This window comes from Asterias amurensis, chromosome 6 (genome assembly GCF_032118995.1).
Source record: "Asterias amurensis chromosome 6, ASM3211899v1".
In the NCBI taxonomy this organism is placed as follows: Eukaryota; Metazoa; Echinodermata; class Asteroidea; order Forcipulatida; family Asteriidae; genus Asterias; species Asterias amurensis.
Genome location: NC_092653.1, coordinates 14,697,865 through 14,711,445, shown reverse-complemented (window position 1 = coordinate 14,711,445; position 13,581 = coordinate 14,697,865). Strand labels below are relative to the sequence as shown.

The 13,581-nt window shown below is 36.5% G+C and overlaps 1 protein-coding gene across 1 annotated transcript; it reads left to right on the top strand.

Annotated features, from left to right (window-relative positions):
• The first annotated feature begins 2,552 nt into the window (after positions 1-2,552).
• On the top strand, positions 2,553-12,038 carry LOC139938754 (microfibril-associated glycoprotein 4-like). Its single transcript, XM_071934373.1, has 7 exons — positions 2,553-2,598; positions 3,362-3,610; positions 4,353-4,445; positions 6,701-6,796; positions 8,640-8,776; positions 9,394-9,661; positions 9,924-12,038. Exons 1-7 carry the CDS (start codon positions 2,553-2,555, stop codon positions 10,184-10,186), a joined length of 1,152 nt encoding a protein of 383 aa, XP_071790474.1. The 3' UTR covers positions 10,187-12,038.
• The last annotated feature ends 1,543 nt before the right edge of the window (positions 12,039-13,581 follow it).

Genomic DNA, 13,581 nt, shown 5'->3' with positions numbered 1-13,581 from the left:
TGTCCGAAGAATTAAAACAAACAAATAAATAAATAAATAAATAAATAAATAAATAAATAAATAAATAAATAAATAAATAAATAAATAAATAAATAAATAAATAAATAAATAAATAAATAAATAAATAAATAAATAAATAAATAAATAAATAAATAAATAAATAAATAAATAAATAAATAAATAAATAAATAAATAAATAAATAAATAAATAAATAAATAAATAAATAAATAAATAAATAAATAAATAAATAAATAAATAAACAAATAAATAAATAAATAAATAAATAAATAAATAAATAAAGAAAGAAAGAAAATAACGAACTATGTACTTCTGAACCATCAATTAATTGTCTTATAATGTAGCTAAAACAATGTTGTTGTTGTTGTTGTTGTTGTTGTTGTTGTTGTTGTTGTTGTTGTTGTTGTTGTTTTTGTTGTTGTTGTTGTTGTTAAAAACCACCTCGAAATAAATAAAGTTTCTTGGTTTTAGTTTGTTCAAGAAAGGTCAACAAGTGCGCTATTAACCACAAAGTTGAGTAAACACTAAATAATAATGGTTTCATGTAGAAAAAAAAAGGAGAAAAAAAAATCTAAAATACACCGTGACGTCACACTACGGACTCGATCCATGCAAGACTTTACATAACAGAGCGAAGCTGAGACTGCAAATTACCCCAGATGTACAAAACCCATGGACACCATTTCCGCAACAAGTGAGCTGACTCTATTTTGTGACAATACTGCTGACACTGACAAATTGGCTTTGAAAATACCAAACGTGGCCAGTGCCTTTAAATTATGTAATGTTTTGATCGAAAAAGAATGTGTGTATTTGTCATTGGAAGTACAGTGTTGTTTAACAGTTGGTAACGTATATAATATATCCGGGTTTTTTAAATTTTTGTTTTATAAATGACTATAATAAATGTCCACAAACTTTTAATACGTTTAAGGAAAATCGAAGTTTTGCTGTTAAAGACACTGGACACTTTGGGTAACTGTCAAAGACTAGTCTTCTCACTTGGTGTATCTCAACATGAATAAAATAACAAACCTGTGAAAATTTAAGCTCAATCGGTCGTCGAAGTTGCGAGATATTAATGAAAGGAAAAAACACCCGTGTCGCACCATTGTCACAACGAACTTGTGTGCTTTCAGATGCTTGATCTCGAGACATCAAATTCTAAAGCTGAGGTCTCGAAATCTAATTCGTGGAAATTACTTTTTTTTCATGAAATCTACGTCACTGCAGAGGGAGCTGTTTCTCACAATGTGTTTTACTATCAACGTCTCCCCATTACTCGTAATCAAGAAAGATTTTATGATAATATTTATTTTGAGTAATTACCAATAGTGTCTACTGCCTTTAACAGTTGGTTAACGTATAAAATATATCCGGGTTCTTATATATATATATATATATATATATTTTTTTTTTTTTTAAATGATTAGAGCGGGGGGGGGGGGGGGGGTTCTGCAAGCCTTCACAAATGTCCACAGTTTTGCTTTTAAAACTGATCGTTTTTCAAGTACATTTTCACATGTTTTATTCCGGTTATATTCTTGCTAAGATTTGTTAAAGAGCTGCTCGATCTTATTTTTTAAAACAATTGAAATATTTCTGCCTCAAATGCTTTCGTTTCTGAGAAATTAGTAAAACAACAGTTTTTATCACGCGTGATAATAAATTTGAGGTTTGAAAAACATAAAACTATTTTCTTGTGACCTCGATGACCAATTGATCTCAAATTTTCACAGGTTTGTTTTCTCATGCAAAATGGTTGATCACACAAAGCATTTGTCAGCTTTTCACTCCTGTAAACCTGGCCGAGACTGGGCCTTGAAAACATTTACTTATTATATATTAAATCATTTTTTGTGTGTATGAGAATGTTTTTAGTCACTGTGCTATTTTGTAAGTGAGTTTCGTTTTTGTGATCACAAAAAAAATAAAATTGCACAAAATCCAAGTACTTGGAATGAAGGGTTTTGTTATGTTACACCGGAAAGTCAACCACGCAGTCGATTTAGATTATGATATCAACAAGATGTAAACTGAGATGTGTGTTGTTCTCCTTTATGATCTCGCGTGATCTGGTCAAGCGACTTTCTACACTCAAATGCCAAATGCAAGTGCCAACTGTTGACCGAGTATTTGCGATGATGTCTATGGAAATTTCCCCGATAAATCTGCCGCCCCCTAGCGGTCAAACATCTGCCCTTTCTACTCGGCGTTTGCGAAATATCGCTTCCCGGACTACTAGTAAATTTCACCTACCGCTAATTAATGTTGTTCGTTGATTGGTCGGCGCGTCGTTAAAAGGCAACGCCCAAAGTCAGCGCCAAGCAGAGATACTTAAAAGACCATGGACACTCTAGTATTGCCAGATTGCTGGCTGAGAAGGAACCGTATTTTGTGTGTTACTGATAAAACTGTGTGAGTTCTACGCGATATTTGTTTTTCTATTCGCTGTGTTTATTAATTGAACGTTTGTTGGAGGATTAATTTGGCGTAACTTACTGGTGTCTAGGACGCCGATAGAAACAGGAAGATGCACATCACGCAGTGGGTTAGCTTCATCATCGCTTTGGGTATCGGTAAGTCTATATTTCTAGCCTTTTTGTTCCCAAACCACTTTTTATTATTTTTATTATTCGTTCATATTTTACGCAGTTATCAAAAACGCGTTAAGCAATGTTCATGGGGGAAAAGTATTGCGGATACCTCTTTGGTGCTTTTTCAGTACCATGGATTAGGGAATGGGGAAATCTTAATGTAATACAACGATCTGATATGTAGACGCTGTATTTTCTGTCCACTTTCATAAGGGAATTACCTATTGAGAAATGACTGCATCACATCATTTAAATTTACCTTAAAGAGCTCCTCTTTAAGATGGCGATAACTTTGAATAATACTAGGAGGCGGCGGAAGAATCAAGATTTCGCCATCACAAAGAGCGACAGTAACAGCGACAGCGACAGTGACAGCGGTAATGACAGCTGCAATGACAGCGACACTGACAGCGACCGTGACAATAACAACGACACTGACAGCGACGTCATCAATGACAGCGACGTCGACAGCGATGGCAGCGACAATGACAGCGACAGCATCTATGACACCGACAATGAAAGCAACCCAGTGACAGCGACAGTGACATACAAAAAACAAACGATCGACGAGGCATCATGTTTCCATGTTGCTTGAACGTAAAACAGTATTTGAATACTTCATCCTTATGTCAATACCACTTAATATTAAGTCTATCATTCCAACATGTCAAGCCTTTGTACACTACTCTACCTGCATCAACATATCATTTGAAGCTCCACAAACATTGTCTGTTTTTTGTTCAAGCATGCTGGTATGGGTCCACACCCATTATAGCATTTAGTTGCAGTTTCGGGAAGGAACCGAACCCAAAGGAGAACGGCATTATACGGTGGGTCATGCCGTTAAATCACCGCCTTCGATGCCAGTGTACCAGCATCTACCCTGGGGGTATGAACACGTATACACCCGAGAGAGGGTTTGATCCGTTTTACACCGATCACCCTCTCTTCACAGACCTCGACTTTGAAATATTCAACTACTTCGATTGTGAAAGTGAGTAGCTTAGATACAAACTAAACAATACGCACTAATCAATTAGATACATATTGAGATAATAATCTCGGTATGGACGATGAGTGGGACACAAATATGGTTACTTCTTGGCAAGTATAGAACATAGGTGGACTGCAAACAATATTACATTCATACATTAGCTTGTTGTTTTGGATTCACGAGAGGGGCACAACACAGCATGTCCTTAAGATTTTCGAATGTTCGTGGGCGTTTTTTTCCCCATAAAACTTGCCACATGTACATTTCACCGTGCAATTTCTGCAAGATGACGTGAAAAAAAATAATTACAAGGTGAAAGAACAACGTTGTATTTGAAAGTTATTTCAATTTTTGATAAAAGAATTGTAAATAATATTAATTTTCCCCAACACTTTCACACTTTGTGGTGATTGCATGTAGCATTAAACGTTTACGTATGCAATTATGATTTGGGCACACTGTGTCCCTCTTTGATTCAAATAGGGCTAAGACGGTCTTGTACGTCGATGTTCACAAAAGGTCCTCACCATAGACAATCTTGAAAGGATGCACGTTCTTAAACTAATACTAACAGTAATATGAATCACTTGCAACAAGTTTGTATAAGGTTTCTCATCTTTGATTTACTGTCCTTTTTGAAATGATGTGATCCGTTTGTAAATTTATTTCTCTTTTCTGTACTTCGTCATAAAGTACTTCGTCATAAAATGACTGTCATTATCGGTACTTCCTACTCTGTCAGATTGTTTCCTGTCATGTGAAAACGGAGGTACATTCATAGACGATCCTTGTCATTGTTCCTGTGCTCAAACCTGGACCGGCAAAACATGTATTGGTAAGTACCGCAAGTAGAACTAAATTATAGTAATAAATAAACCTTTATTTTTGTCTATTTTTGTCTACTTATAATAATGTTTTTATCAATATTGTGTAACTTTTAATGTCATATATTGTTATATTTATATTCATATTTAAACTTATATTTTTACATAGTTTTTAACGATTCCTGTAAGTGGCGGCTTTCCGCTGTTGGATGTCAAAAAAAAAAAAAAAAAAAAAACAACCTTTGCTATGAAGGCGAACATACTGATTGGACGGGTCTAGTTCCGATGGACTTTCCTTAATTATACATTATTTTATCAACCTAAAATTTACCAAGCAGGAAAACCTAAAACAGACGTTGACTAAACGTTCCCAGGTAAAGCCCATTTGGTGCCCATATGGGAAGTATCTGGGCATTATCGGCCGTGGCCTATTTATTGTTCCTTTAAGGGTCCCGTATGGGACAAAGATGGGCTAGCCCATGTAAAAATGTTCCCCACATCTTGTAAGGGCAGAATATGTTGTAGTCCATATGAGGAAACAATGGGCAATCCAATATGGTAGAATATGCAAACACCCACATGGGTATCCAATGGGGAAATCATTGACAATTGCTCATGGGCAGAATATAATGTGGCCCATATGGCTATCATAATAAATGGTCAAAATGTGGGCAATCCCATATACGCAGAATTTGCAGTGCCCCACACGACTTTCTAATGGGAAAAGTGTCGAAAGTTCACACAAGCAGGATATCCAATGTATAAATGGTGTATTATTTTATCTGTTTGAATTTGGCTCATTTAGAAAAATTTAAGTTAGATTTTCTTTCTAATAAAATACAACATGAATTTTGTATCGTTCAGGCCTACACCAACTTAGTAAATTAACATTCTGCAAAGGTTCAGAGATGAGGGCAACCATTTTCACCCCGATATGGGGACTCAGTCCTGCTACGTTTTCCCAAACCGAAAGGCCTTGCCTCCCATCTAAATATCCCTTACTACTATCTAAAAGGATAAGTAAAGGGATTTGTGCAGCAGTTATCGAAAAACAAAATGGTCGGTTAAAATACGAAGTCTCAGTGATAATTATTTTTAATACCTGTGCCAATCCTCAAAGGGAATAATGTCTATAGTTACCTTAAATGAGTTTCTCCCGCTTTGAATGTGAACAAAGCACAATTAAACCATTTTCAAGGTTTCCGCTGTATAGTAATTGGTTTACTGGAAATTGGTAAATTAATGTTAAAAAAGTACAAAGGATGGCACTTTCCGTTAATAAGCGCGGCTTATAATGTTTTGAATAAAAAAACATGACATGCTCGTTTTTTTATGATATCGGGCAGTGCACTTTTGGGAAATAAAAGTAACCGGATCTTTTTGAAATCTCATTTTGAGTGAAGAATAGATTAATTAACTTAATCATCTGTTCAATCAATACATCACTTACTAACCTCAATAAATTATAGTAATTCAAATAAGTTGTAAAAGTTTAGACTCCACAAAATAGCCGACTTAGTTCGCAAAGTATAGGAAAACCTTGCAATTTCGAGGCATAATATTGTGTGCGTCGTTATATTCTACTTTTAAAACATCTTTTTTTTCCAACGATATGCATTCTATATCATACTGTTTCAAACACTTTTTATAGACCAACTCGCCCGATCCAATGTCCCTTTAACAATGTGTAAAGTCTCTTTATATTTGGTTGTTAAAATGATACTTAATGCTATAGGCAGCACTTCACAAGACATAACAGCACTATTGGAAATTACTCAAAATAATTGTTAGCATAAACATGTATTTGGTAACAAGCAATGTAGATCTGTTTATAGTATATAAAACCTTGCAAGAAACGGCTCCCTCTGAAGTAACGTATAGTGTTTGAGGAAGAGGTAATTTTTTTCTCCTCTAAAATTATTTGAATTTGATTTCGAGACCTCATAAATAGATTTTGAGGTATCGAAATCAAGCATCAGAAAGCAAGGAAAACGCATCAGAAAACTTCGTGTGACAAGGGTGTTTTTTTCTTACATTATTATCTCGCAACTTCGACCACCAATTTAGCTCAATTTTTCACAGGTTTATTTTTTTGCGTGTGTTGAGATACACCAATTGAGAAGACTGGTCTTTGACAATACCCAAAGTGTCCACCGCCTTTAAGTTTCCCGACTTTCGTTACTTACGAAGTTACTGCAGTTGTCCATTCATTACAGCCACGACATGTTGTTAATAATATTCATTCTCAAGAGACTATTATTTTCAGAGTGTGCATTGACTGGCTGTGAGAATGGTGGTACCTTCAATGAAGCAACCTGCACGTGTACATGCCCGAAACAGTGGATGGGAAATACATGTGCCGGTAAGTTTTTTTCCCCTTTTCCAAGGTTGCGTTTCTTATTCCTAACTGGTACATTTTAAAATATTCATCCTTATCGTTCAAGATTAAAATGAAGAACATCTTAAAATAATTTTACCGTTTGTGCCTGATGAGATTCGGTGCATCAGTGCAAAAACTGGGGTGTATTCAATAATACCATGGGTGTTGTCACGTCATGAAACCAGAAAATACACAAATTTCTGCCCTGTGTGGTTTAAGTGGATGTTGCTGGTGCACTCGCTTACATGGGTAGTATGGCGAAAAACAAAAAAGTTTGACTTGAGGCTGTGTTCAACTACCACGGCTTAGGCTCGCCAGCTCCGGCTTTGGCTTCTAAATAACCAATAATAATAATAATAATATCGAAGTCTTATACAGCGCACGTATCTACCAAACAATGTACTCAAGGCGCTGAGTATATACAAACTTTCAGAAAGATAGGTTATTGCAGTGATGAATTCTGAGACACAATTATTTAGCACCTTATAAGGGTTTACAAGGTGCTACGGCGCATTAAGCAGCCACAACCAGGAACACCGGGGCGAACCCCTTCTCTTTTCGATAAGTGCACTGGGTTCTTTTACATGCGTTACAAAACACATGGGACCAACGGCTTTACGTCCCATCCGAAGGACGAAGCAATGGTTAAGTGTCTTGGTCAAGGACACAGTGTCACGGCTGGGGATTCGAACCCACAGTCTGCTGATCAGAAACACCAGAGTTTGAATTCGGTGCTCTTAACCGCCCGGCCACGACACTTCCAAAAGGCCACAACGCTCGGGCCAAGCCGTGGTTTCGAAAACGGCCATGGTATTCCATGCCAGCTGTACACACTCAGGTAGTTATGACAATGGGCCGCATTCATAAAAAAAATAGCAATTGCTTTTTCTAGGCGTTTGCTTCATCTTTATACATACATCTGTATAAAGATGTAAGCAAAAACCTAGAAAAAGCAATCGCTATTTTTTTTTTATGAATACGGCCCAATAGCGAAAGGGGTTTAAAGCCATTATACACTTTTGAAACAAAAAACAAAAATAAGTTCACAGATTTACAAATAACTTACAGGGTTTACAGAAGGTAATGGTGAAAGACTTCTGTTGAAATATTATTCCATGAAATGCTTTACTTTTTGAGAAAAATTTAAAACAATTATCAATTCTCGATAGCGAGAATTACGGATTTGTTTTAAACACATGTCATGACACGGCGAATCGTGCGGAACCAAGGATGGGTTTTCCCGTTATTTTCTCCCGACTCCGATGACCGATTGAGCCTAAATTTTCACAGGTTTGTCATTTTATATATAAGTTGTGATACACGAAGTGTGGGCCTTTGGACAATACTATTATTAAAACCAAGTCCCCAGTTAAAACCCCAGTTATCAAAACCAAGTCGTACGGTTCCCGCTCTTTCCAATATGCAGCAGTTCAGTTATGGAACAGTCTTCCAGAGGTTGTTAAACAAGCTGATACATCAGAACAATTCAAAACCCGGTTGAAAACATATCTGTTTACTTTGTACAATAATTGTTGATTTCCTTTTACAGCGCATAGGGACCTCACGGTGATATGGGCTATATAAGAATGGTTTTATTATTATTATTATTATTATTATTACCGAAAGTGTCCAATGGCTTTAAGAAAACAAAGTTATACAGTCCAAGATGCAGCAGCTAGAGCATTTGTTTTATGATAGTGATTCTTTGTTTACAGTTTGTTGAAGCCAACCCTCTATAATTTATGGGTAGTTTTTTTTTTCTCTACAGAAATTGCCTAGGTTGTATACAATTTCCTCTCTCTAATGTTTTAATTTCATTCTATAGAGACCAGACACTACGACTGCCAAGACTATCTCGAGGATTATCCTGACAGTTCGAGTGGTGTTTACACTATTTACCCGTCGAAGTATCCAGGAGGCCTTGCTGTATACTGCGACATGGTACACTGGCCAGGATCGATTGTAAGTTCATTTTCCGCCAACGCTTCTATTTAGTAGCACATTTATATTCCACTCGCTATAAGGGTTTTCATGTTCGTTAGTTCAAAGTATGTGGACTCTTAAAGAATCCAAATTCGGGTAATTTGTATACCAATTGGACAAAATCATTGTGTTAAATCTACTATTGTGAATACATTTACGGCGGACCAAATGTCAAAACCTGATGACATCGAGACCGCCAATCTACAAAAACGCATCCAATCAAAGCGATTATCATTTCTTGAGTACTCTCTTTCACAGAGCCTCCCATTGTTGAATTTGCCACAAATTAAAAACAAAACCTGATCAGGACAGTTTACAAACTGTTTTTAAAACTTGTTGATGTGTACATTATATATTCTGGTTTAATTATTAACTACACTCGCGGCCAAGCAGGCCAAAAAGTACTTTTACAAGTTAATTATCCAGTTGTATTCGTATACATATGCCACTAGCTAAATCTTAACACATTGTGGAGCTATAGGACGATTACAAAAGATAATGTTTTTGCACAAAAATGCGATACAATTACCACAATAGACCATAGAGAATTCGTTGATGAAGTTCTGTGATTGTTTGTACGTGTTCTTGTTTTTAAGGTTATCCAGAAACGTGTAAGTGGTTACTTGGATTTCAACCGCGGATGGGACGAGTACATGAATGGTTTTGGTAACTTGAGTGGGAGCTTCTGGCTGGGAAATGAGAAGGTCCATCAGTTGACTGATGATGGCGCCACCTCGTGGGAGATTCAAGTCTATGTTGTTGATGCTTTGCAGGAAAGGAACAACCAGACTGTACTCGCTAACTTTCGCCTCTCGGGTGAAAACTACACCCTTCATGTTGACGGTTCAATAGAATTAGGAGAAGGTAATAAGCAGGATCTTTCTCAACAAAACCACGAAGCTCGTGGATTTGTTGTTATTATTACGTATAGAATTCCCTATTGTATTGGTGACGCTTCTGCTCTTTTGCTTCCGTGTAAAAGTAAACTTTGATTTTGGAAGCTACCGGAACATTTTCAAATCATTCATTTCAAACTTTCTCTCTTCTTCAAATATTACCGAGAAAATTGTGCTAAACCTTTTATGCGACTGAAAATGTACAAACTATTTTTGTTCCATTTACTCAGGTGGTGCTATTTTGTCTGCAAATGGCAAGCCATTCTCAACATACGACCGAGACAACGATGGCGACAGTGGGAGGAACTGTGCCGAGGAGTCGAAGGGAGGCTGGTGGTTTAATGGTTGTTATGCTGGAAGGAAAGGGGGAGAGATTAATCTTAATACTGAGTTCACCATGAAAGGCGTTTTAAACGTACACTGTTTCAAACATCACATTGAACAAACCAAACTTGAAATCAAGCGCATGTCGAAAGAAACTCAAATAACCTAACCCTAAAGTAACGCACAAAACTGCCCCAGAATCCAGAGTTCAAATTTGATATTTTATGCGCCTTTCCATGAGTACCAAACCACTGGAACTATTGACCTTTATCACGATGTGGTCATCTTGAATTTACTCCATTCCAACTCGTAGTAACCAAACTGAGGCTGGATGAAAATAGTCTGGTACCATGTTTGCGCAATGATTGTTAGCATGCATTACTGGTATGGAAACAGGGAACATGACGAAGATGGTGACAGAGAGCTAAAGGGCGGTAAGGGGTTCGGTAATCTTTGAATCCAAGAAACCCATCTGTCACCGGACAACCGTGAACTTCTCTATACACCATAAACAGTACAAAGAGAACAAATGGATTCAAGTGACATGAACCAATAAACAAATCAACCAGTCCCTCTCCACGCGTCCACAGAGAAACAATCCATGACCGTACTAACCAATTCAAAACGAAATATCAACAAATGAACCAGCAAATACTTTTCTCGAGTGTCTTTAAGCAGTTTTTGCCTTTTTTTGTTGCTTTTTAAGATAAGCTTGAAGGACATTAACATTACCAGCTTGTAAAGACTACAAGATTGGGTAAAACCCAACCGAAACAAGTTTTATAACGAACAAGACAAAACAAACACTTAGGGGTGTAGAATCATAAATAATGTTTTGTTTAGATAGTTGCTGTAAAACAAAATAATCAAAATGTCACGTATTTAGCGAAAAATGATTTTAAAAAACCAAAGCGGCCATATAACAAGCTTCCGTTACACGGACTCTTTGAATGTGAATCTTACGTTAGATTTTTCACCATTATTTACATTTTGTAGCGATAATTTGAATACATGATCTTTTTCGTCAATTATTCGTAAATAATTTTGTAAAAAAAAGATTTAAATTTGGTTAAGTAAGTTACTTTTAGACGGCTGAAAGTAAAACTAGCCCGGAAGGTCACGTGATTGTTTGTACCACTTTTTGGTTAGAACAATCACGCGACCTGCGTTTTTGTCTTAAAATGCTCAAAAACGGCTAAATTTGATGATTTTTTTTAAGGACTGTTCTTCTTCATTCCTGGAAGACCGTTGAAGTCATATCTTAGTCTATTTTGTAGCCCAAATAGCCCAATTCGGCCGGTGTGTCCCTTTAATGACCAGTGTCATAGTCAATGCCAACCTATTACGCGTGATAAGCGCATTCAAATTCGGTGTTTAGAAAATATACGAAGAATCAACAAAAACAGGCACTTTGACTTGCAAATTCTGGTTTAATGAATGCACGAATACTTTGTATATACTATCCGTACAGTAACAATCGTAAATGTGAGGTTTTGATCGTTGAACTGTTATTTGTGTGATATGTAATAAACAATGTTAAATCTGGTAATATTAATCAACTGCTTTAGGAAAACAGTAACAATGAAAGAAACTAAAACCAACACGTGGGACATTTCAATGAAATCATTCAACCAAATAACGTATAAATATAGTTCCGGTATCTCAATGTTCAACTGCGATTTGACAGAGAATCTAACCGATCCACGCCGAGTCGAGTCGCTTTACGACTTGGATTAAAAGGAAAGTGAACAGTAACCCTTCAACGATCTTGAACTCTTGGTGGCAACAGACAGACACCCATGCGGCGGTAGCTTGATTGTCCAGCACTACCATAGCGACGGTTTTAAGGGTCGGTCTACACGGTGATCATATGATCAGTCACGGGTTATTGGACTTTTACTTTGCAAATTGCTTGTACATAATGATGCTGGTAAACTCGTACGGATATTTTACAGGTAATACCACAGTGTCTGCTGCTACCAAGAATTCGGTAAATGCTGTATACTCTTTTTTTCTTTTTTTCTCTTTTTCTTTTGAACGTTTGGTTGGTTTAAAGGAACACGTTGCCTTGGATCGGTCGAGTAGGTCTTTAAAAAGCGTTAGTAACCGTTTGTTATAAAATGCATATGTTTAGAAAGATATTTTATAAGTAGAATACAATGACCCACACAAGTATCACTTGAAATTGCGTGGTTTTCCTTTTACCTCGTCGACCAACTAAGTCGGCCGTTTATGGGAGTCAAATATATGACTCCCATAAATGGCCGACCGTGTTAGTTCGCAAAGTAAAAGGAGAACCACGCAATTTCAAGGCAAATTTGTGTGGATCATTGTATTCTACTTTTAAGTTATATTTCTAACCATCCGCATTTCATAACAAACGGTTACAAACGCTTTTCGAAGACCAACTCGACCGATCCAAGGCAAAGTGTTTCTTTAATCCTTAAAGCCATTATACACTTTCGGAAAAAAAAAAATGGAAAAAAAATCATCACATATTTACAATTAACTTACAGGATTTACAGAAGGTAATGGTGAAAGACTTCTCTTGAAATATTATTTCATGAAATGCTTTACTTCTTATTAATTTTGGTTTTTACCCATACACCGATGTGTGTTAGCACTGTATACTCAGCACTTTCCCGAGTCCTGTGAAAAAATATCACAGGCATGTTACTCGGGTGGGATTCGAACCCACGACCCTTGCAATTCTAGAGCAGTGTCTTACCAACTAGACTACCGAGGTTGCCCGGCAGCTAGAGGCAGTCTTGAGAAAACATTAAAACTATCAATTCTCGATAGCGAGAATTACCGATTTGTTTAAAAACACATGTCGGCGAAACGTGCGGAAACAAGGGTGGGGTTTCCCGTTAGTTTCTGCCGACTCCGATGACCGATTGAGCCTAAATTTTCACAGGTTTATTATTTTATATATAAGTTGTGATACACGAAGTGTGGGCCTTGGACAATACTGTTTACCGAAAGTGTCCAATGGCTTTAATAAAATTAATTGAAATAATATTCAATAAATGAGCCTGTACAAATTTTAGCTCAGAAAGGTGGTCGCGTATTTGAGATATCACCGAAGATCAAGAGCATGTCAACGCATGAAGAATAATCAGGGTTGGAATACACAATCTGATAAATGTTACTGTCAGTAACGCTTCTCACTTGAAGTGTTGTAATCAAGTGAGGTTATTCTCCAATTTTTTGTTCAGTGCAAATTTCGTTTCAAAACAAATAGAGAGCCACAGCTGACCTACATTGTTCCTTAAGATATTTTACAAAAAGTGTTATTGTATCTTTGAATTTAAAGTATTGTTGTATGAGAGTTTGTGTTCACAAATAAAATAAAATTGCACAAAATCCCATATCTTTGTTTTATAAGAATCGATTTTTTTTTGTCATTAGCATGGGTATTTTTTTTTATGGCACTGTTGCCGACTGGCTTTTATGACGAAGGATAATTTTGAGGATTTGAATGATTTTGATTTTTCAACTGAAACATTATTATTAAAATAGTCTTGTGATAAGGAGGACACCCGGTAAGTCTGCTGCCACCAT

Excerpts from the sequence above, each read along its gene's own strand:
- LOC139938754 (XM_071934373.1), top strand. The coding sequence starts at position 2,553 with ATGCACATCACGCAGTGGGTTAGCTTCATCATCGCTTTGGGTATCG. Across the intron at positions 2,599-3,361 it reads CATCATCGCTTTGGGTATCG|CATGCTGGTATGGGTCCACA; the intron begins GTAAGTCTATAT and ends TTTTTGTTCAAG. Across the intron at positions 3,611-4,352 it reads CAACTACTTCGATTGTGAAA|ATTGTTTCCTGTCATGTGAA; the intron begins GTGAGTAGCTTA and ends CTACTCTGTCAG.